General features: G+C 46.8%; 1 protein-coding gene across 2 annotated transcripts in view; it reads right to left on the reverse strand.

Moving 5' to 3' along the window:
• Nucleotides 1–21,372, reverse strand: part of gabrg3 (gamma-aminobutyric acid type A receptor subunit gamma3) — a 639,852-nt gene that overhangs the window by 418,231 nt on the left and 200,249 nt on the right. For both annotated transcript variants that reach the window (XM_078545150.1, XM_078545149.1), the window contains exon 4: nucleotides 18,477–18,697. In XM_078545150.1, the coding sequence (XP_078401276.1) occupies nucleotides 18,477–18,697 (221 nt within the window). The remainder of the gene's footprint in view (nucleotides 1–18,476; nucleotides 18,698–21,372) is intronic.

Raw genomic sequence — 21,372 nt, forward strand, 5'->3', positions numbered from 1 at the left:
AAATTTTACTGGGCAGAAACAGTGCCCATTAGAATAAGGAATAAGACAGCCATAAGAAAATATGGAATAGGAGCAAGAGAAAGCTATGCGACCTCTTGAGCCTGCTCTGTCATTCAATAAGATCATTGCTAATCTTCAACCTTAACTCCACTTTCTTGCCCAATTCCCATACCCCTTGATTTCCTTAGTGCCCAGCATGAGGCTTGCTTGCCAATATCTCAATTCTGGCTCACTCGATGGCATCTAGAACAACTGGCAATGCAGGCTGCAAAATCTACCTATCTAATGCATGGGCAGAAGAATCTGCTCCAGGTAGATTGGTGAGGATGGGATCAAGTAAGCTTTTTCTGCATGTTGGCTCTCTCCCCTCAATCTAGTCTGGCTACTATGTCCTTCAGGTCAGTGGTATGACTACCAAGCCACTACTGGAGATGGACATTGACATCCAGAGTGCATTCAGTGCCTCTGCTAACTTCAATGCTTCCTGCAAATGGTGTTCAAAAATGGAGGAGTATTGATTCATCAGCTAAGCGAGGGCACTAATTAGCAGGTTTCCTAACAATGTTTGACTTAAATCCACAAGACTTCAAATGGTTCTGAATCAATTTTGTGGTCTCTCAAGGCTACTCCCCTTTGATAGTATACCTTTGGGTCCCCAAGTGTTGTGCAGAAGATACCTAAGATTCCTTACTTAAGGAGGGATATACTTGCATTGGAAGCAGTTCACAGAAAGTTCACTAGGCTGATTCTTGGGATGAAGGTGTTTGTCTTATGAGGAAAGGTTGAGCAGGTTGGACCTATGCTCATTGGAGTTTAGAAGAATGGGAGGCAATCTTATTGACAAATGTAAAATTTGAGGGGCTGGACAGGATCGATGCTGAGAGGATGTTTTCACTTGTGAGGAAATCTAGAACTGGGGGCACAGTTTAAAAATAAGGTTTTTCCCATTTAAAATGGAGATGAGGAGTAATTTCTTCACTCAGCGAGTTGTTATTCTTTGGAATTCTCTTCCATGGAGACAAGTGGAGGCCAGGTCATTAAATGTATTCAAGAATGAGTTAGATTTTGATAGACGAGGGAGTCAAGGGTTATGGAGGCAGACAGGAAACTGATGTTAAAGCCACAATCAGATCAGCCATAATCTTATCGGATGGTGGAGCAAACTCAATGGGCCGAATGACCTACTCCTATTCCTTATGATCTTACCCAAGAATGATGATGGACAAGTCTAGGGTGTATGGTTCTGTGAGTATAACTACGTCAGGTTGTTCCTGTCTGTTGGACAGATCTCCTAACTTTGGCATCAGTCTCCACTCTGCAGGGTCAACGTGATTGGATGTGCCTTCATTCAATGGCTAGGTCACAGCTGAGTCCATTTCTGTCTTGTTATTCTTTGCATACATTCAATGCAACCAAGTGGTTTGCTAGTAAATTTGGGATGACAGTTCAGAGTTTCTTTTTATTTATTTTTTCATTGTAGGTGGGCATCACTGGCAAGGCCAGGCTTTTGTTGCCCATCCCTAATTACCCTTGAACTGAGTGGATTGCTGGGTCATTTGAGAGAGCAGGACCACCATGTCACATGTAGGCCAGACCAGGTAAGGATGGTAGATTTCCTTCCAAGGTTGGGTTTTTAACAACAAGTGGATGGTTGTTTCATGGTCGCCATTACCAAGGCTAGTTTTCAATTCCAGATTTAATTAATTAAATTTAAATTCCACCAACTACTGTGATGGCATTTGAACCCATTTCCCAAGAGCATTACCTGGACCACAGAACTGTTAGTTTAATGTCATTGCTACTACACCACCACCTTCCCATACAGTCAGCCACGCTGATGTGAGGCTGTCAGGTATCATCCAGACCGGTTAAGGATGCCAGGTTTCCTTTGCTAAAGAAAAATAATGAATCAGCGGGGTCTTTATGGGAATTGGACAGCTTCATGTTCACTTTTACATGATATCGGTTTTATTTCAAACACTCAAGCTGCAATGGTGGAATTTGAACTCATGTTCCCCGGATTAATAATTCAGTTACATAACCATTACGTTACAATACAATCTGGTGATCTGCTTTGAACAATCTCTTCAAAATTTTCAAATAAATCTGATTTCAGCAATTGGGAAATTAGATGAAAAACAGAACGGGAAAAGATTCTGTAGTTCATTTCACTGGCTGTCACAACACATACTTCTCAATTGCCCAATTCCTAACAAAGCTGCTGAGTTCTTCCATATATGTTCACACTCTCTCTGCATCCACTGTCACCCTGGATAGCTCATTCTGTACATTCTGCATCCTTGGCAACTTCTTTTCAATTGTTTCTGTTTCTCTTCCACCCCCACCCCGCCCCAACCTGAAGGCTGTCTCCTGTTTGAATACAAAAAAAAGTATACTTGATATTAGTTGCTCATTTGATACTATGGACATTATACTTGTCACATGCTTGCTACGTATATATTTATAGAAATGCTTGACATTTCCTTTAATAATCCCTGATATCCTAACCTCATTCCCCATGACTCTCCTCTCACTAGCTCCTTCTCAGCTAATTGTGCCTTATGTGCTAAGAACATAATGTAAGAAATAGGAGCAGGAGAAGGCCATGGAGCCTGCTCTGCCTTTCAATATGATCATATCTGATCTTGGGCTAAACTCCACTTTCCTACCCGCTCCCTATATCCCTTGATTCCCAAAGAGACCAAAACTCTGTCTATCTTAGCCTTAAACATATTCAACATTGCAGAATGTGCAAGCCTCTGGGGTAGAGAATTTGACAGATTCACAACCCTTTGATTGAAAAAAATTTCTCCTCATCTCACTTCTAACCAATCGACCCCTTAGTCTGCGACTGCCCCCGTGTTCTAAGTTCCCCATCCAGGGGAAGCAATCTCTCAGTCTCGATCCTATCAAGCCCCTTCAGAATTGTGTACGTTTCAATTAGATCACTTCTCATTCTCCTAAACTCCAGAGAATATCGGCCGGATTTACTCAGCCTCTCATTATAGGACAACCCCCTCACCCCAGAGACCAATCTAGTGAACCTTCGCTAAACTGCCTCTAATGCAAGTATATTAAATATGGAGACTAAAACTGCACACGGTGGGCTGGATTTTTCGGGGTGCCTTACCCCTTGCCCATCACCCCTCCCCCAACTGAAATGTCAGGAGGGAGCCCTCCCACCAAAATATTGTCTGCTCTGCAGCCATTTTTCACTGGAAGCAGCATTATTTGCCTAAGGGTGAGACTTCCACCCCCATCTGGTGAGTGAATCTTTCCTTAGAGAGTTGATGCTAATCTGATCAGCTGGCAGCTCTGTACTCCCGGCAGTACTAGGTCCAAGCGGTGGCCACTGCTGTGATACAAGCAATCCCTGAAGAAGAGGAGGTTATGGAGTTGAACTTCAAGATAAGCCTGGGGTATGGGCGCGACCAGCTGGCAGACCCGGGATAGGGGGTTAAAGGTAGAGTGTGTGACCATGGCTAGGGGCGGTTAATTTCAATGGGCACAGGGGCCCCCCAGGGGAGGTTCCCCCATCTTTGCCCAACACCAGCCTGAGCAGTAAAAGCTGCCAGGTTGCCCATCTGGCATGGGCTTCTCCCTGCTGTTGGGATGTTGGTATGAGGCAGTTAAGTGGTCATTAATTGGCACTTAAGGGCCTCATTAGGCCCAAACACAGACAGGCCATCTGACACTTCCCCCACCCACTATAACATGGGAGACAGGTTGGGGTGGGTTGGAAGGCAGGGGAAAGCCAAGCGTTATATTTAATGAGCTTTCAAGCAAGCCGGCAGGGAGCTGTAAAATCCAGCCCAGTATTCTAGGTGTGATCTCACCAAAGCTCCCTACAAATGTCACAGGACTTCTTTATTCTTGTACTCCAATCCCCTTGCAGTAAAGGCCAACATGCCATTTGCTTTTCTAATTGCATGCTGTACATGCATTATAAGTTTTTATTTCCCTTCTACAAGTACATCCAAGTCTCTCTTGAATATTAATATTTACAAGTTTCATGCTTTTAAAAAAAATTCTTATTTTCTATTCTTATGATCAAAGTGAATAATCATAAACTTCCCCACATTATACTTCATCTGTCAACTTGTTGCCCACTCACATAACCTGTTTATATATCTTTGCAGCCTCTTTGTGTCCTCCTCACAGCTTGCATTCCCACCTAGCCTTGTATCTTCAACAAACTTAGATACATTGTTCTCTGACTCCTCACCTAAGTCATTAATATAGACTGTAAATACTGAGGCCCCAGTCCTGATCCTTATGGCACTCCACTAGTCAAAGCTTGCCAACTTTAAATGCCCAGTTTAGCCTGACTCTCTGCTTCCTGTCCATTAACCAATCCTTTATCCATGTTAATATGTCACCCCCAACTCTATGAGCCCTTATCTTGTGTTTGTGTGGCACCTTATTTAATATGTTTTAAAAATCCAAGTATACTGGTTCTCCTTTAGCTATCCTACTAATTACATTCTCAAAAACTCTGATAAATTTGTCAAACAGGGCTTCCCTCTCATAAAACCATGTTGGCTTTGTCTGATCATACTATGCTTTTCCAAGGGCATTTTTAAGACTTCCTTAATAATATATTCCTCCACTTTCCTGATGACTGATGTCAGGCTAACTGGCCTGTAGTTCCCTGTTTCCCTCTCCCTCCTTCCTTGAATAACGGTGTTAGCAGTGCTAACTTCCAATCTGCTGGGACCATTCCAGAATCTAGGGCATTTTGGAAAATCATAGCCAGCACACCCACTATGCCTGTATCTATCTCTTTTCGAACCCTGGGATTTAGGCCATCATTCCTGCGGATTTGTTGGATTCTAGTTCCTTGAGTTCTTCTAATATTTTTATCTGCTGGTTTTAATTACCTTAATTTCCTCACTCTTGTAGGTTACCCTCTATTTCTGGTATGTAACTTGTGCCTTCTACTGTGAAGACAGACACAACATATTTATTCAATGGCTCCGTCATTTCTTTATTCCCCATGATCATTTCTTCTGCTTCTACTTCTAAGGGACCAATGTTTACTTCAGCTACTCTCTTCCTGTTTATATACCCGTAAAAGGCCTTATAATCAGTTTATTTTTAATCCTGGCTAGTTAGCTCTCATTTTCTATTTTTTCCCTTTTTATCAACTTTTTGGTGGCCCTTTGCCGATTTCCAAAATACTCCCAATCTTCACACTTACCACCACTCTTCGCAACATAGGAACACAGGCACATTATAAACCTCTTCTTTTAATCTAATACTATCCTTAACCTCCTTATGAAGCTGCAGATGGATCTTTCTCACTGAGTTTTTGTTTTTCAATGAAATGTATTTTTGTTGAACATTTTGAATTGTTTCTTTAAATGTTTCCCACTGTTTATTTATTGCCATACCTTTAAATCTACTTTGCCAATTTTGCCAGCTCTACCCTCAAACCTATGTAATTGGTTTTATTTAAGTTTAAGATTCTTGTTAGTGATAGGAGTGTGTCATTTTCAAACTTAATGTGGAATTCAATTGTACTATGATCACTGTTTCCCAGTGGATCGTTTACTAGAACATTACTGATTAAGATGCCTCATTGCATAATACTAGATCTATTTCATTTCACAACATATTGCTCCAGCAAACTGTCATGAAAGCAAACTACAAAATCATTTTATAGACCACATTTGCCAATTTGATTGGTCCAGTCTACACGAGAATCAATTTCCCCCTATTACATTGCCTTTGTTACAAGATCCAATAATTTCTTGTTTAATGCTCTGTTAAAATATATAACTACTGATAGGGGGGCCTATGACTACTCTGACCCTTGTTATTCCTAATCTCCCACCATACTAATTCTATTTCTACTTTTCTGAGCCAAGATCCTTTCTCACTAATCATCCTTTATTTGCAAGGCTACCCTCCTCCATTTCCATTCTGCTTGTCCTGTTGCGTACCCTGGAATATTTATTTCCCAACCTTGGTCATCTTATAATCATGTTTTTATCAGAGCAATTAGGCCTAAACCATTTATGTCTATTTGTGCCATTCATTCGTCTACTTAATTGTGGATGCTCCACACATTCAGATAAAGTAACTTCAATTTTATTTTTTTACTACTATTCCCTGCATGGGCCTTACTCTCTTATGCACTAATACCGTTAAACTCTCGCCCCTACCTGCCTCCCTCGGTGTGTCTTCACCAGCATCAATATACTTTCTATTGCCTCAACTTTTATCTTTAGATTTCTATATCTCCTCTCATCCGAACCTTCCTCTTTGTTTAAAGCTATTTTTCCCCTATTCTGACCATATTTGTTGGTGCACTCTTATGTTTGTACTTTCTATTCCTTCCTGTCACATTCTGATTACCCATATCCATGCACGCAGCTCTCTGATCTTATTTACCCTCTGCCAATTTGCTCATGGCTCAGGTAGTAATGCAGGGATTTTATTACCTTTGCAGTTCTGATTTTTGATTTGGCCCCTAGCTGCTCATACCCACTCAGCAGAACATCTTTCTTTGTCCTACCTCTGTCATTGGTTCCCACGTGCCCATGACAACTGAATCCTTCCCCTCCCACTCCAAGTTCCTCTTCTGCTCAGAAGAGGTGTCCTTAATCCTGGCATGGAGCGTCAACACAGCATTCGGGACTCACACTCTTGGCTGCAGATACACTATCTATCCCCCTAGCTATACTGTCCCCTACTACAACTACATTCCTTTTTACTCCCCACACTTGAATGGCTCCCTGAACCACAGAGCTTTGGTCAGTTTGCTCATCCTCCCCCTGCAGTCCCTGCTCTCATCCATTGCTACCTTCTGGTCCGCATACCTGCCTCACTCACAGTCACACCCTCCTGCCCCTGACCACAGGCCAAATCAGAAGCCCCCTGGAAGAAAGTGCCCAAGTACCTATCCCCCTCCCTGAGGCATCGTGGTTTCCGATACACAGACTACAACTCATCAACTCTGAGCTGAAGTTCCTTGGGCGGCAGACACTTACTGTGGCTGCTGTGAGTCACACTGGTGTCCCTGCCCTGCCATCTTTATTGTGTTTTATTTAACTCATTAGGTTTCAAGTTTAGAAATAGCAATCAACATTTATCTGCAGTTACATTGAGTAGGTTAACTAGCTAAGCTACAAATTTAATGCAATATTTATTGCTCAGTCATTGAGTATGTTCAAGACTGAGATCGATAGATTTCTACATATTAAAAACATCAAGAGATATGGGGATATTACAGGAAAATGGTGCTGCAGCCATGATCTCATTAAATGGCATGGCGAGCTCGAAGGACTGAATTGCTTACTCCTGCTCCTATTTCTTATGCTCTTATGTCTTCCCTGTATCGGTTTGAAGTATTGTCACTGTTTAGAGGGATAAATTCTTAAAACCCACCAACCAATCACCTACCAGCTCACCTAATTAATACCTTTGAACACTCACCAGCTACTGGAGGCTGAGAAAAATGTATAAAAAGCAATATCTCCACCCCCGCCCGCCCCCAACTGCATCGAATTCCCACCTGCACCAAATTTCCCAGTTAGCTCTCATACCTTGAAGCCTTCTGTTGTTGGCTCACTCTGTGCTCCCACAGCTGGGAAGCAATCTCTTTCTTACCATTTCTTACCTTCATACCTTATCCTGTTTCCGTTATGGTTCACATCAGTCTTTCCCCTCTCTTACCCTTCTTTCTATGTTAATGCTTAAATTAACATTCCCCTCTCTGCCAAATATCACGAAGAAACAAGTGGACTGTTGCAAATTGCAAATATTGCTAGTTTTAGGATGTGGCTGCATAAAATGGCAACCTCATTTACTCACTTTGTACTGCATTATAAGTAATTTATTCTGTGAAATGTTCTTTCCAATCTTTTGTTGTCATCGGCCGAAATTTTGTATCCATGATGGGGGTGCCCACCACCCGTCCGCACCCCCCCTCACTCCCCACTCCACTCAAACCAGTTAGAAATCCAGTGAGAGCCCTATATCAGTTTTATGAGGGAGGTCCGACACAATTTAGGTGTTGGCAGGCTCTTAACTGGCCAGCAGAGGCCTTCCACAGGGTTTAGGACCCCAGGGACAGAAATTTTGCCCCCCCCCCTCCTCCTCCAGCCGAGAGCCAATTGGAGGCCAGCAGATCTCCCTCCAGGAGCAGTGGCTGCTGCAAACAATGTTCCTAGGCCCAGCCCAAGGATTGCAGTTGGATTCCTGGACACAGGTGAGTGAGGCGAGATGGGGGCCGTAGGGAGGGTCTCACCAGAGCAGGGTCGGGGGCCAGGGTGTCGGAGACGAGGACAAGGGATGGCTCTCAGCGGCCCCCTCCTTTCCCTTGATTGGGCACCAAGAGTGGAATCGTCCTAGATTTGCACTAAGATACAGTAGTGGGCGGGAAAAAGGACGTTTTACCCGCTGGCCGCAATGGCGATTCATTAATCATGCATTCTCGGGAAACATGCGGTTTCGCTGGCGAGCGACCTCCGATTCGCCTGCCACGCCATCACCTCACCGCTTCCTCATGCTGGGAGCCATATTTAAAGTGCAGCTGCGCGCACACCTCTCAGGGCTTCCAGCCCAGGACTGCTGCACAGAAGACATGGCCCCAAAAGGCAAGAAGACTGCAGCCCCCAATTCAGTGACACGTCCCTGGAACACCTTTTGGATGCCATGAAGGCCCACTGTGATGTCTTCTGCCCTTGCTCTGAGCAAAGGCGAGCAAGCAAAGTGATAAATCAAGTATGGGAGGTGGCAGTGCTGGTCAGTGCTAATGCCCTGCAAAATAGGACAGCCACCCAGTGCTGAAAGAGTATGAATGGTCTCATCCATTCCACCAGGGTAAGTCACTCTTCTCATCACTCTCAACTCACACACTCACAAACCCATCACACACCCACAGGGATCTCACACCTCAAGAGACAACACCACTAACTCTCTCACACACCCTCACATCTCCATCAGGCTCTTATCCTCTCGAGCTTGTGTCCTCCTCCCGTCCATGGCTCCGCTCACCACACAAACATTCCATGCAGTGACATGCATCCCACTCACACTCTCTCCATCTGTTTTCATGTAGGAGGAGCTGGCTGACAATAGCAGGGAGAGGTCCTAGATGGGGGGTGGAGTGGCCCGCATTAGGCCCCTCACTCACTTTGAGGAGCGAGCCATTGCGCTGACTGGTGAGGACGTGGACTGTGCCTATGGCGACGGTGAGGTTGGCAACGAACACCCATCTGACGATCTTGCACCCCATCGTCCCTCTCTCAACACAAATGTGAGTGCTCTCTCTCTCTCCTGCTTTTCACTCTGCTGCCATGCACTAATCATCTCTGCTTTGGTTCACAGGGGGCTCTGTCGAGTGACCGACACCCTCAGCCAGCCAGTCCCTCAGCTCCATCCAGGTCCTCACCCCCAGCCAAGAGTACAGCTCCTCCATTGAAGAGTTGAAAATAAGCAGCCTGGAAGACCTGTCACAGCGCTTACCCACACCCCCCACCAGCGCAGAGACACAAACCTTGCTGGGACCTGGTAATAAGCACACAGACACGTGACCACAGCAGGAGGAGGTAGGTTCATCTGAGCTCCCTGGCACTTGGACGACTGCTGGGGAAGAGGCATCTGTGAGGTCCAAGTCAGATGACGAGCCTCTGGATTCGGCCTTACAAATCATCCTGGAGAGTCAGCAGAAGGCGGAGGAACATCACGCAGAGCTGTTGGAAACCCTCAACAGAGTAGAATGTGAGTCGGAGGAGTCTGTCCACTCACTCTCTGATGAAGTGGTGCCCACATGTGCACGTATGGAGGGCTCCATGGGAAGGATAGCGGGCGTCATGGAGACCCTGGTCCAGCAGAACATGGAGATATGTGCAGACCTGCACTCCACCGCGCTAGCCATTGGTGAGTTCCTGCAGTGGCAATGCGAGAGGGAAACGAGGCACCTCGATGTCCCTCCAGGTGCTCCTTCCCCTCAAGGAGTCAGGCTGGGGCCCTTGGGCACCCGAAGGGAGAAGGAGTGGCAGCTGGACACCCCTGGGTCATCCACTCAGGGATCTCGGAGCTTGTCCTCTCCCTCTGAATCCCCTTTGCCTGTGATCCCCTGAACCTCGTCCTCTGTTACCACAGAGGGAGCAGCTGGACCACAGGAGGACAGCCAAAGCCAGCCGGGGCTCTCCAGAGGACCAGAGGGCCCAGGCCAAAGACATCAGAGGCAACAGGGCCAACCACTGCACAGGCTGTCTCCACCCCTGCTCGGGATGTCAGGGCAGCACCTAGAAGAAGTGTCAGGCCTAGAAAAGTTAAGAAATTCTGATCACAATTGGTTGCATGGGTGAACACATTTTGTCACTTTGTAATCTGAAAATATATTTTCTTTCACTGAATAATATGTAATGGTGTCTTTCAACTTTATTGACAGGCTTCATGAGTCCTCCCACTGCATTCCCCCACCCCCCTGGCACCTCCCCCCAACCACCAACCACCACGAGTAGTTCAGCTGCACGCGGCCAGCCCACAGTTGATTCCAGAGGGAGAAGTGTGCCTGTGGCAGGGCCTTTCGGAGCCTCGTGCAACAACTCTCCCACGCATGTGGATCCTTCCTCCATCACACGCATCTCAATGTCCTGAGCATTCTCAATGCTGCCTGCTGGGGTTCACTTTCAGCTTTCCATCTGAGCTGACCTGCATCTCCGCCCACCCACTGATCACACTCCCATGCAGCACCTATTCCCGCCCAACACGAGGCTCCTTTCACTTTCGGTTTTAGAAGCATGGTGCGTGTAACATTTGGTTTTAGTTCCCCCATCCTTTCCCCTCCCCCATGTCCTTTCCCTCATCTCTGTCGACCCCCCCCGGCATCACCTCCTACCTCCCCGCCGTTACTACCAACCCGAACCCTTTGCTTTCGGGGATGTCCAGGTGAATACACACGTTCCCTACCTTCCTGGAAATCCCACCCCCAAATACATTGACCTCCCTGACCTCCTGCATCCCACTCCCAGGGTCCATGTCCGCCTCCGAGCCCCCACCAACCACCCTCGCCATTCCTTTTACTGATACTGCTGCACCCTCACCCTCCGACTGTCCGGGCTCACTCTGCCCTCTCTTATTCTCGCCATTCCCTCCTACCACACCCACCCTCATTTCGCTGCCCCGGAGGAACTCATCGGCTTCACAGACCCCCCTCCCCTTGAACATTCACCTGGACATTACCCCCCTTATTCCTTACCCACCTCCAGACTCCTCCCTCCACCCTTCCTCCTCCCACCTCCTTACTCCTTCCTCCTTCCCCCCTCCTTACTCCCTCCTCCACCCTTCCTCCTCCCCCCTCCTTACTCCTCCCTCCACCTTTCCTCCTCCCCCCTCCTTACTCCCTCCTCCACCCTTCCTCCTCCCCCCTCCTTACTCCCTCCTCCACCCTTCCTCCTCCCCCCTCCTTACTCCTCCCTCCACCCTTCCTCCTTCCCCCTCCTTACTCCTCCCTCCACCCTTCCTCCTTCCCCCCTCCTTACTCCTTCCTCCCTCAAGACTCCCTCCTGCCCCAGGACTCCTTCTCCCTCTGGACTCCTTGCCCCTTTGAATTCCTTCCCTTACACCTTCCTCTCCCCCTTACTCCTAGGTCCAACAAGCCGGAACGTAATATGATGCGTGGTGATATCAGGCGTGTGTCCCGACGCCATCGCGGCCTTTACATTTTTGAGGAAACCTCATCCACGAGCGGGATGAGGTCTCTTAAAGCTGTTACAAATGAAATAAAAGCTTTCCTTTGACAGTAAAACCATGTCCCATCTCATGTCACGCAGTCACATCAGAGGACATGTTTCATTAAATTTTTAATGCTTTTTAATAATTTTTTTTAAAAAGCGCTTCAATCCCCCTGTGGTAGCTCTGTGCCTCGGGGAGATTGAAGCACTCTCTGGACCCAACTCTCCCTCCTCACCCTGCCCGCACAAGTAGTGCTAAGCGCTACCGCTCATGATCCAAGCTGGGGGGGGCCTTCACTGGCCCGCCCGTGTGAAATCGCGGTGTGGAGCCGATCATGGGCAGCTCTGCGACTGGTCCCGCCCGATCCTGCCGAGCCCACCCGACCAATGTAAAATCCTGGCCCTAGTAGCCGTATTCTCCCCTGTTACACCCTCCTGCACTTGTACTCCCTACCTCTCCATATCACTCACCCTCCCCAACACCTTTGTTTCCCCCCCTCCCAACCTCAGCCCCTGACACCTTTGCTTCCCCCCTCCCAACCTCACCCCCTGACACACCTTCCTCTCCCATTCACACCTGGACCTTCCTCTCCCACCCCTCCATTATGCCTTCTTCTCCCAGTCAAACCGTACCTTTCTCTCCACCTCCTCGACGATTATCCATTGAAGACCATGGTCCACACTGAAGACACTGAAGTCCTGAAGCAGACCGTCAATGGTGAACTACTACTTTACGTGGGCTGCTTTGCGGCAGAGCCACGTCCATGAGAATCCACCCAGCCTGCGATGCACGTTCCCCCAGGGTCCCGTTGCTGTTGGGCTCCAACATCTTCTGCTCCTTGGACGTCTGAGCTGTGAGCAAGGCCCTGACAGTAAGCCCAAATTCTGCACGTCACACTTGCCAAGACGTGTTCTGCACCGGCGTGTTTTCCTGCCAACATGGGCGGTAAATTTGCTATGGGGGGATGATTCCGGCGGGATGTGCTACAATGAGGCTCCCGGCATGTGGCCGCAGGAAATGCGGGCCGCCATTGATGGGCGGAGTGGACGGTTGCAAACTGGCTTCACAAAGTCATGAAGCTGATTTTTGGCCTTCCTGCCACATTGTCCGCTCATGCCCACCATGGCGCCAATGCCAGCGGGCACGGAAAATTCTATCCTTAGTACCTGACAGCCCCTGGGAGAGGCTGGCAAACCCAACAGGATTTGCTGGCTGTCCTTCTGATGGGTTCAGGAATAATTGGCGTCATCTGGCTCATTCATGAACTTAATTGACATCCAACTGCCAGCAGACAGGATTTCCCCATTGGGCCCTTCCCGCCATCAACATAATCGGGAACTGTCTTCCTGTTGCCAGGAATCCGATGCTGGTGGTCCCACCGATTTCCCCCCACCCGCCATCATGGCTGGTCCGGCGGACTCAAATAAATTCTGCACACAGTCATTAAGTAAATACCCATGTTATTATTTATTATTAATGTATCATATTTTATGACATAGACGCATAGAAACTAGGAGCAGGAATAGGCTATTCGGCCCTTCGAGCCCGCTCCGCCATTCAAAGAGATCATGGCTGATCCTCAATCTCAACGCCATATTCCCGCTTTCTCTCCATCCCTTTGATGCCCCTAATATCCATAAATTTATCAATTTCTTTCTTGAATATACTCAGTGACCCGGCCTCCACAGCCTTCTGTGGTAGAGAATTCCACAGGTTGACCACCCTCTGATTGAAGAAAGTTTTCCTCATCTCAGTCCTAAATGGCCTGCCCCGTATCCTGAGACTGTGGTCCCTGGTTCTAGACTCCCTAACCGGGGGGAACATTCTCCCTGCATCCAGTCTATTGAGCCCTTTTAGAATTTTATACTTTTCAATAAGATCCCCTCTCATTCTTCTAAACTCTAGTGAATACAGGCCCAGTCAAACCAATCTCTCCCGATACAGTCCTGCCATCCCTGGTATCAGCCTAGTGAACCTTCACTGCACTTGCAGCATATGTGATATGGGGGAGAATTTTTCCTATGGCAGGTGGGCTGGGCGGGAGCGGGTGCGGAGCCGATTGCCGTCTGTGATTGGCTGTGAGCCGCCATTTTACACCGGCAGCCAATTAAGACCCGCCCAACGTAACGCGCGGCTGGTAGCGCTCAGGGCTACCTGTGCGGGCAGGAGGAGGAGGGAGAGTTGGGTCCAGCGCTCTTTCACACATGCGCATGAAAGAGCGCTTCAATCTCCCTGAGATATGGAACTGCCACAGGGAGATTGAATAGATCATAAAACATTTAAATAAATGAAATAAAAATTTATTTCAACATGTCCCCTCATGTGACAGTGCCACATGAGCTGGGACATGTTTGTGAAGTTAGGAAAATTTATTTATTTATTTTATAAAAGCTTGAGGAAACCTCATCCCGCCCGTGGATGAGGTTTCCTGAAAAACGCGAAGGCCGCCTGGGCTCTTCGCCTGCCCGCCAACCTTAAGGTTGGACGGGCAGCATTTTTAACTTGTTTAATTACTTTTTTAATGGCTTTAATAGGCCGTTGACATTTCGGCAGGTGCGCAGCTGCCTCCGGCACACGCCTGCCAAACGAAATATCAAGATGATGCCCGATGACGTCAGGACGCACACCCGACATCATCGCGTGTCATTTTATGCATCGGTGTGTCAGGCCCGCCCCCATTCGCAGACCGGAAGATTCCGCCTATGGTTTCTAAAATAAATCTTTTCCTGTCAAATATTGCTTACAGGTTATTCTATTGTAAATTTCTAATTGCTGTTCAATCATTATTAACCAATCAGAGATAAACTTAAATTCTGAAATAAGATTTGTAACGGTATTAAATGATCATACTGAGTGGTGGAGCAGGCTTAAAGGGCTGAATGGCCTCCGCCTGCTCCTGTTTCTTATGAAGGTTTTTTCCTTGAGGCAAAGATAATTGCATCTTTTAAGGGATGCAGGATAAATATTTAAAGCAAAGGATGTTCTAGGGTTTTGTGGAGAGTGTGATTCAGTGCGATTAGTTTTCCATTATTCTAACAAACAGCCTGAACAGAACAGTAGATCAAATTGCCTCCTGCTATAATGCTACTTCAAAGAACAGCAACTGACTTGGATCCCATTCAAGGCTGTAACGCAATAATGGTGAAAAGGTAAGAAGTTTCATCAGTACACATATACAGAGGGTAGTGAGTGTCTGGAATTCGCTGCCAGAGGAGGTGGTGGAAACAGGTACGATAGTGGTGTTTAAGAGGCAGCTTGACAAATACATGAATAGGATGGGAATAGAGGGATACGGACCCCGGAAGTGCAAAATGTTTTAGTTGACGGGCAACATGATCAGCGCAGGCTTGGAGGGCCGAAGGGCCTGTTCCTGTGCTGTACTTTTCTTTGTTCTTCTTCTTCTTTGCACACACAGAAATATCAGAGCAGGAATAGCCCATTTAGCTCCTCGAGCCTCTTCCACTATTCAAGGGACTGTGACTGATCTGCAACCTAGTTCCATATACCTGCCTTTGCCCCATAACCCCCTAATACTTTTGACCAACAAAGCTCTATCAATCTCAGTTGTCACGAACACTTTAATTACAGAAAATGGTTCATCTTCAAGGGCTAGGAATATTCTGGAAGAATTTGTGATTTAAAAGACACTGTCCCTTAAAGGGTTAATGCAGGGCTCCGATTGCTATTCCTGGAAAAAACATATTTTTCCAAGAAAAAGGTAATTAAGCAGTTTTAAGGAAACTGGAAACCTCTTGACCCTGGTGGACTGTGTATAAAAGGGACCGTGTGGTAGTTTATGGCTCTGAGAAAAAGCATGCCTGGAAAAAGTGTTTAAAAGTTGGTTTTGGTTTTGCTTTGAGAAGGGAAAGGGCCAACTGCTTGAGAAGGAAGACAACTGCATCTTTGCAGTCCAGAGCCAGAAGTGAATATAAGCTGCTCCTAATTTGCTACGTGCTGAAATAGAGCAACTGCAAGTATTTCTCGAGTCTGCCTCAAAAGCAGTGCAAGAGTCATTGACTGTTTCGCAGATCAGCATTAAGAAGCAACTGTATAACCCAGACCCCATTTCAAGGACTCTACCATCATTCCTTTTCCCTTGAACCATTGACTTTTAACCTTTGGCAGAGTTCCCCTATTTTTATTTTGTTGTCGGCAGGATTTTACGTTCGTTGGAGGGGCATGTGCCTGGCCCGATTGGACATAAAATAGTGCATGATGACTTTGGGCGAGTGTCCCGATGTCATCCCACACTCACGCGATATTTCAGTTGGCAGGCATGCATGAGAGTTGGCTGTGTGACCTGACAATTAAGAGGGCTTAATTAAGCCCATTAATCAAATAATTCAGCAGTATTTTTCACTGCCCGTCCAATCTTACAGTTGGCGGGTGGGCGAATCAGCTAAGCGGCCTTTGGGTTTTTTAGGAAGCCTCAGCCATGGGCGGGATGAGGTTTCCAACAGTAAGTTTTAAAAAGTAAACATTTTTAAACGTCATTTTCAATATGTTCCTGTTCGTGTGACTGAGTCACATGTGGGGACATGCTTCCCTCATTTTTAACTTCTTTATTTTTGATTGTAAAATTCTTCAGCTCCCTGAGGCAGCTCTGCGTCTTCAGGGAGCTTTCAGTGCGCGCTCCCCTGCGCATGCGCAGACTTTAGCGCTCGCGCTCCTCCCGTCCCCACCCCCACCCCCACCCCCACCCCGGCAGCCGCTGAGTTCCTCAGTGCGCCTTTCACGCTAGCTGACCGTTATTTGGCCAGCCAGCGTGCAATTGCAGTCAGGGATCGATTGTGGGACTGTTTCCCAGTCGCTCCCAGGCCTGTCCACTGCACCCACGTGCCAAATGGAAAATCCTGGCCTCTGTGTGTGTGTGTGTGTGTGTGTGTGCATCTATCTTGAAAGAGTAATTAGCATACTTTCATATTCCATACTGCGTGTTGATAAGCTCTGCCTTTCTATTCGAAAGGGCTGATTTTATAATCAACCACTAAGTTTGTTGTTTATTGAAAGAAGCCTGGTTAAAGTCCCTTTTATTGTGGATAACAGTAGTGAAGATAAACGATTGGCCATTTTGATGAGTGAATCAAACTTGTAAACTAATGGTGTGACCTGTGGAGTAGTGGGGCTAGGTCAACTGCGCACTCCTCCCATCCCAGTTGTAACACAGTTTTAAAATTAACAATTGATCGAGCATCGGTTGCCATTTGTGGAAGAGAGTTCCATATTTCTACCAGCCTTCGCATGAAAATATGTTCCCTAATTTCACTCCTAAAAGGTCTGTCTCTAATTTTTAGGCAATGCCCCCAGTCCTGGACTCCTCAGTTAGCACAAACAGTTTGGACCAATGATCCTATCCGATCCTCTTAACATATTGAATAATTCAACCTACTTGTCCCTTAACTTTCTGAATTCCAGGGAATACAGCCCTAGTTTGTTTAATCTCTCCTTGTAACTTAACCTGGGCTCCAATTGTTATCATTCACCCGATGAGGAATCCCACCTGGAACCTGAAATTATCGTCCTCTTCCAGACCTTTGGAAATCTGGGGGAGGAGTTGAACTTCCGTTTTGACCTTTCTCATCGTTGCTGGCCCCCATCCTAGTTGGCCATTTCAATAGTCAGGCCAGCTGCATTGCATCTACAAGGATGGTTCAGCAGGACCCGCCCTGAACCCATGGTTGGACTGTTGAAGTGCCAATCTTCCCCTGCTGCAGATTGTCAGCCAAGACAGCGTTCAACAAACAACAGTCTTATCTATCTCCTGCTCCAACAGAGCAAGTGAGTCTCTTTGGCAAGGAAGTTTGCATCATTTGGGGGAGAATTTTCTCTCCGTCGGGGGGGTGGGGTTGAGCGGGAGCGGGCATGGGCGGGCGTGCAGCTGGTCACCGTCCGCGACTGGCTGCGCGCCCCCATTTTACGTAGGCCCGCCCAGTGTGACACGTACCTGGAAGCACTGAGTGCTACCTGTGTGGGCGGGGGGCTAGGAGGCTGAGTCGGGGTCTGCACTCTATCGTGCGCATGCACGTGAAAGAGTGCAGAAGATTCCCTGAGGCACAGAGCAGGTACAGGAATTTAAATAAAGAAAAAAAATAATTCAGACACGTACCCTGTGTGACTGGGACATACCAATGAATTTTAATAAAAATGTTTATGCGATTTATAAACCTTCATGAAACCCCATCCCACCCATGGATGAGGCTTCATGATAAATGCGAAGGCCACCTGGGCTCTTCGCCTGCCCGCTAAGGTTGGACAGGCAGCTCTGTTAATCCTTTTAATTGGTATTTAAATGGCCTTAATAGGCCTTTGACAGTTCGGCGGGCGTGCAGCTGACTCCGGTGTGCGCCCGCCGAACTGAGGATCTGAATGACGCGCGGTGATGTCGGGACGCATGCCCAACGTCACCACGTGTCATTTTATGCGTCGGTGAGGGGGGCCTGCCCTTGCACGCCGACCAGAAGATTCAGGCCTTGGGACCGATTGCTTTCTTATTTGGAGTTTTCTGAAGGTTCTCAGCAGGACTCAATTGGCACAATTTCCTCTAAGGCCTAATGAGGACAGAATGAGCAGGATTGTCCAGAGCAGCCAGGGATTCCCCTTGGTGTAAGGTATTGTAGCAGAAGACCTGCCCACCCCCTCCCTCCAGTGGAATCTAAAGGGCTCTGTAAATGGGGCAGAATCCTGGTGGAGCCAACTTTTGCTCCAAATGCTTTTTCTCCCCAAAACATGAGCGACACCCCAAAGCTTTCAGTTATACAGAGACTGCCTTTCAGCTCCTCACCCACCTCAAAGTGTACAAGATTTTCCCATCATTCCATATCCTAAGCAGCTGATTGGGTGTGGTGATCCAATGAGCATCCGCCGTTTTGGAGTTCCTGAAGATTGTGTCTGGTATCCATATGAATCCGACCATGTTGCTATTCAGGGTGATGATCTTCATTGTACTGTTGAACCGCAGGCGACTATCAATCCAAGTCTGAGCAAAGAAGATGTCAATGGTATACTCCTGCAAAACAAAGACCAGGCCTAATAAATCCAACAGAGCTGAACGTAGAGTAACAAAACTCCACATACGTCAAGGAACTAACCCTTACTGAGCAGCTTTGAAAGGAAAGAGTTTATTTTATGGGGTGAACCTTTTAATTAAGCAATCATTTTTTTCCCTCTCTTAAGGAAATGTCAGAAATGTTTGTCAGCTTTCTCTGTTTGACATCAAGGCTGTTTGGCTGTGGAACAAGATTAGCTTCTGGGGGAGGGACAGAACAATTTCCTTTCAAATTCATTCAGTCAAAGGATGTGGGCGTTGCTAGCGAGGCACTGGCCTTTATTGCCCATGCCTAACTGCCCTTGAGATTGTGGAGCTGCCATCTTGGACCATTACATTCTATGTGGTGAAGATACTCCCACAGCGTCATCCAATTTTTGATACAGCTGAGTGACTTACTCAGTCATTTCAGAGGGCAATTAAGAGTCAACAACACTATTGTGAGGCTGGAGTCACATATAGGCCAGACTGAATAAGGACCACTGACCTCCTTCCTTAAAGCATGTTAGTGAATCAACAATTGGGTAGTTTCATTGTCACCATTGCTGATATTAGCTTTTTATTCCAGATTCATTTAACTAACTGAATTTCAATTCCCCAGCTGCTTGTGCTGGGATTTGAACTCACATTTCAGTATTATTAATCCAGGCTTTTGAATTACTAATACAGTAACATAACCATTGTTCTACTATACCAGTACCATACATATAATATAATTAAAGAGAGAAAGAGAGGGAGCTGGAGGTTAGGAAACAAAATGAGATTAGTTTCTAAATTGTGGTTTAATCATCACAAAAGATTTAACAATGATATAACTTAATTTTTCTGTTTCGTTCTCACCATCTTCAACTCTAACTTATTCTTTCATATGTTGGTGAAATGCATGATCTCACTTTGTCTCTCCTTCCTCCTATACAGTAGTTTATAACTTAAGTTACTTCTCCATTCATTTTATTTTCAGTCAACTTCACTTACCTGCTCTTCACTAAGCTTTTTCAAGGAAAAAAGAAAAGATTTGACTATTAATAGTAAATAACTGAAACTCTCAAAGTATCTTCAATAATAAACAAAGAAAAGCTAGAAAAATTTTTTACAGCAGGTTTGAACCCTAGCCACCTGGCAGAAACAGCGGATGGGCAATTAAATCTCCCTGGTTACATGCCAAATGGATAACTGGCCAGATTCTGCTAGTTTTGACTTTAGTGGGCACTTCTGGACAGGTGGCTAAGCCACCCAATCAAAGCCAGCAAGTTCCTAATTAGCATATGCTAATTGAAGCCCAATGAAAGCATCGGTCTCTGACAGCGATTTTAACTTCAGGCTGAAACATTCTTTCACGGGATGCGGCTATCGCTGGCTGGGCCAGCATTTATTGCCCACCCCTAACTATCCCTTGAGAAGGTGGTGCTGAGCAGCAAAACTAAACTGTTGCAGTCCATGTGACGTGGGGACACCCACAGTGCTGTTAGGAAGGGAGTTTCAAGATGTTGACCCAGCGACAGTGAAGAAACGGCGATATAGTTCCAAGTCAGATGGTGAGTAGCTTGGAGGGAACTGGCAGATGGTGGTGTTGCCTTGCATCTGCTGTCCTTGTCCTTCAAGGTGGTAGAGGTCGCGGGTTTGGAAGGTGCTGTCTAAGGAGCTTTGGTGAATTCCTGCAGTGCATCTTGTAGATGGTACATACTGCTGCTACTGTGCATTGGTGATGGAGGGGGTGAATGTTGAAGGTGGTGCATGGGGCCAATCAAGTGGGCTGCTTTGTCCTGGATGGAGTCAAGCTTCTTGAGTGTTGTTGGAGCTGCACTCATCCAGGCAAGCGGACAGTATTCCATCACACTCATGACTTGTGCCCTGTAGATGGTGGACAGGATTTGGGGAGTCAGGATGTGAATTACTCGTCACAGAATACCCAGCCTCTGACTTGCTCTTGTAGCCAGTGTATTTATATGGCTAACCCAGTTCAGTTTCTTTTCTTTTATTCATTTATGGGACGTGGGCATTGCTGGCTAGGCCAGCATTTATTGCCCATCCCTAACTACCCTTGAGAAGGTGGTAGTGAGCTGCCTTCTTGAACTTCTGCAGTCCATGTGGTGTAGGTACACCCACAGTGCTGTTAGGGAGGGAGTTCCAGGAGTGTGACCCAGCAACAATGAAGGAACGGTGATATATTTCTGAGTCAGGATGCTGACCAACTTGGAGGGGAACTTCCAGGTGGTGGTGTTCCCATCTAACTTCCGCCCTTGTCCTTCTAGAGGTAGTGGGGTCATGGGTTTGGATGATGCTGTCTAAGGAGGCTTGGTGAGTTTCTGAAGTGCATCTTTTAGATGGTACACACTGCAACCACAGTTCGTCGGTGGTGGAGGGAGTGAGTGTTTGTGAATGTAGTGCCAATCAAGTGGGCTACTTTGTTCTGGATGGTGTCAAGCTTCTTGAGTGTTGTTGGAGCTGCACTCATCCAGGCAAGTGGAGAGTGCCCCATCACACTCCTGACTTGTGACTTGTAGATGGTGGACAGGCTTTGGGGAGTCAGGAGGTGGATTACTCGCCACAGGATTCCTAGCCACTGACCTGCTCTTGCAGTCACAGTATTTATATGGCTAGTCCAGTTCAGTTTCTGGTCAATGGTGACCCCCAGG

The sequence above is a fragment of the Cetorhinus maximus genome, chromosome 7 (assembly GCF_964194155.1).
Source record: "Cetorhinus maximus chromosome 7, sCetMax3.hap1.1, whole genome shotgun sequence".
NCBI classification, from domain to species: domain Eukaryota; kingdom Metazoa; phylum Chordata; class Chondrichthyes; order Lamniformes; family Cetorhinidae; genus Cetorhinus; species Cetorhinus maximus.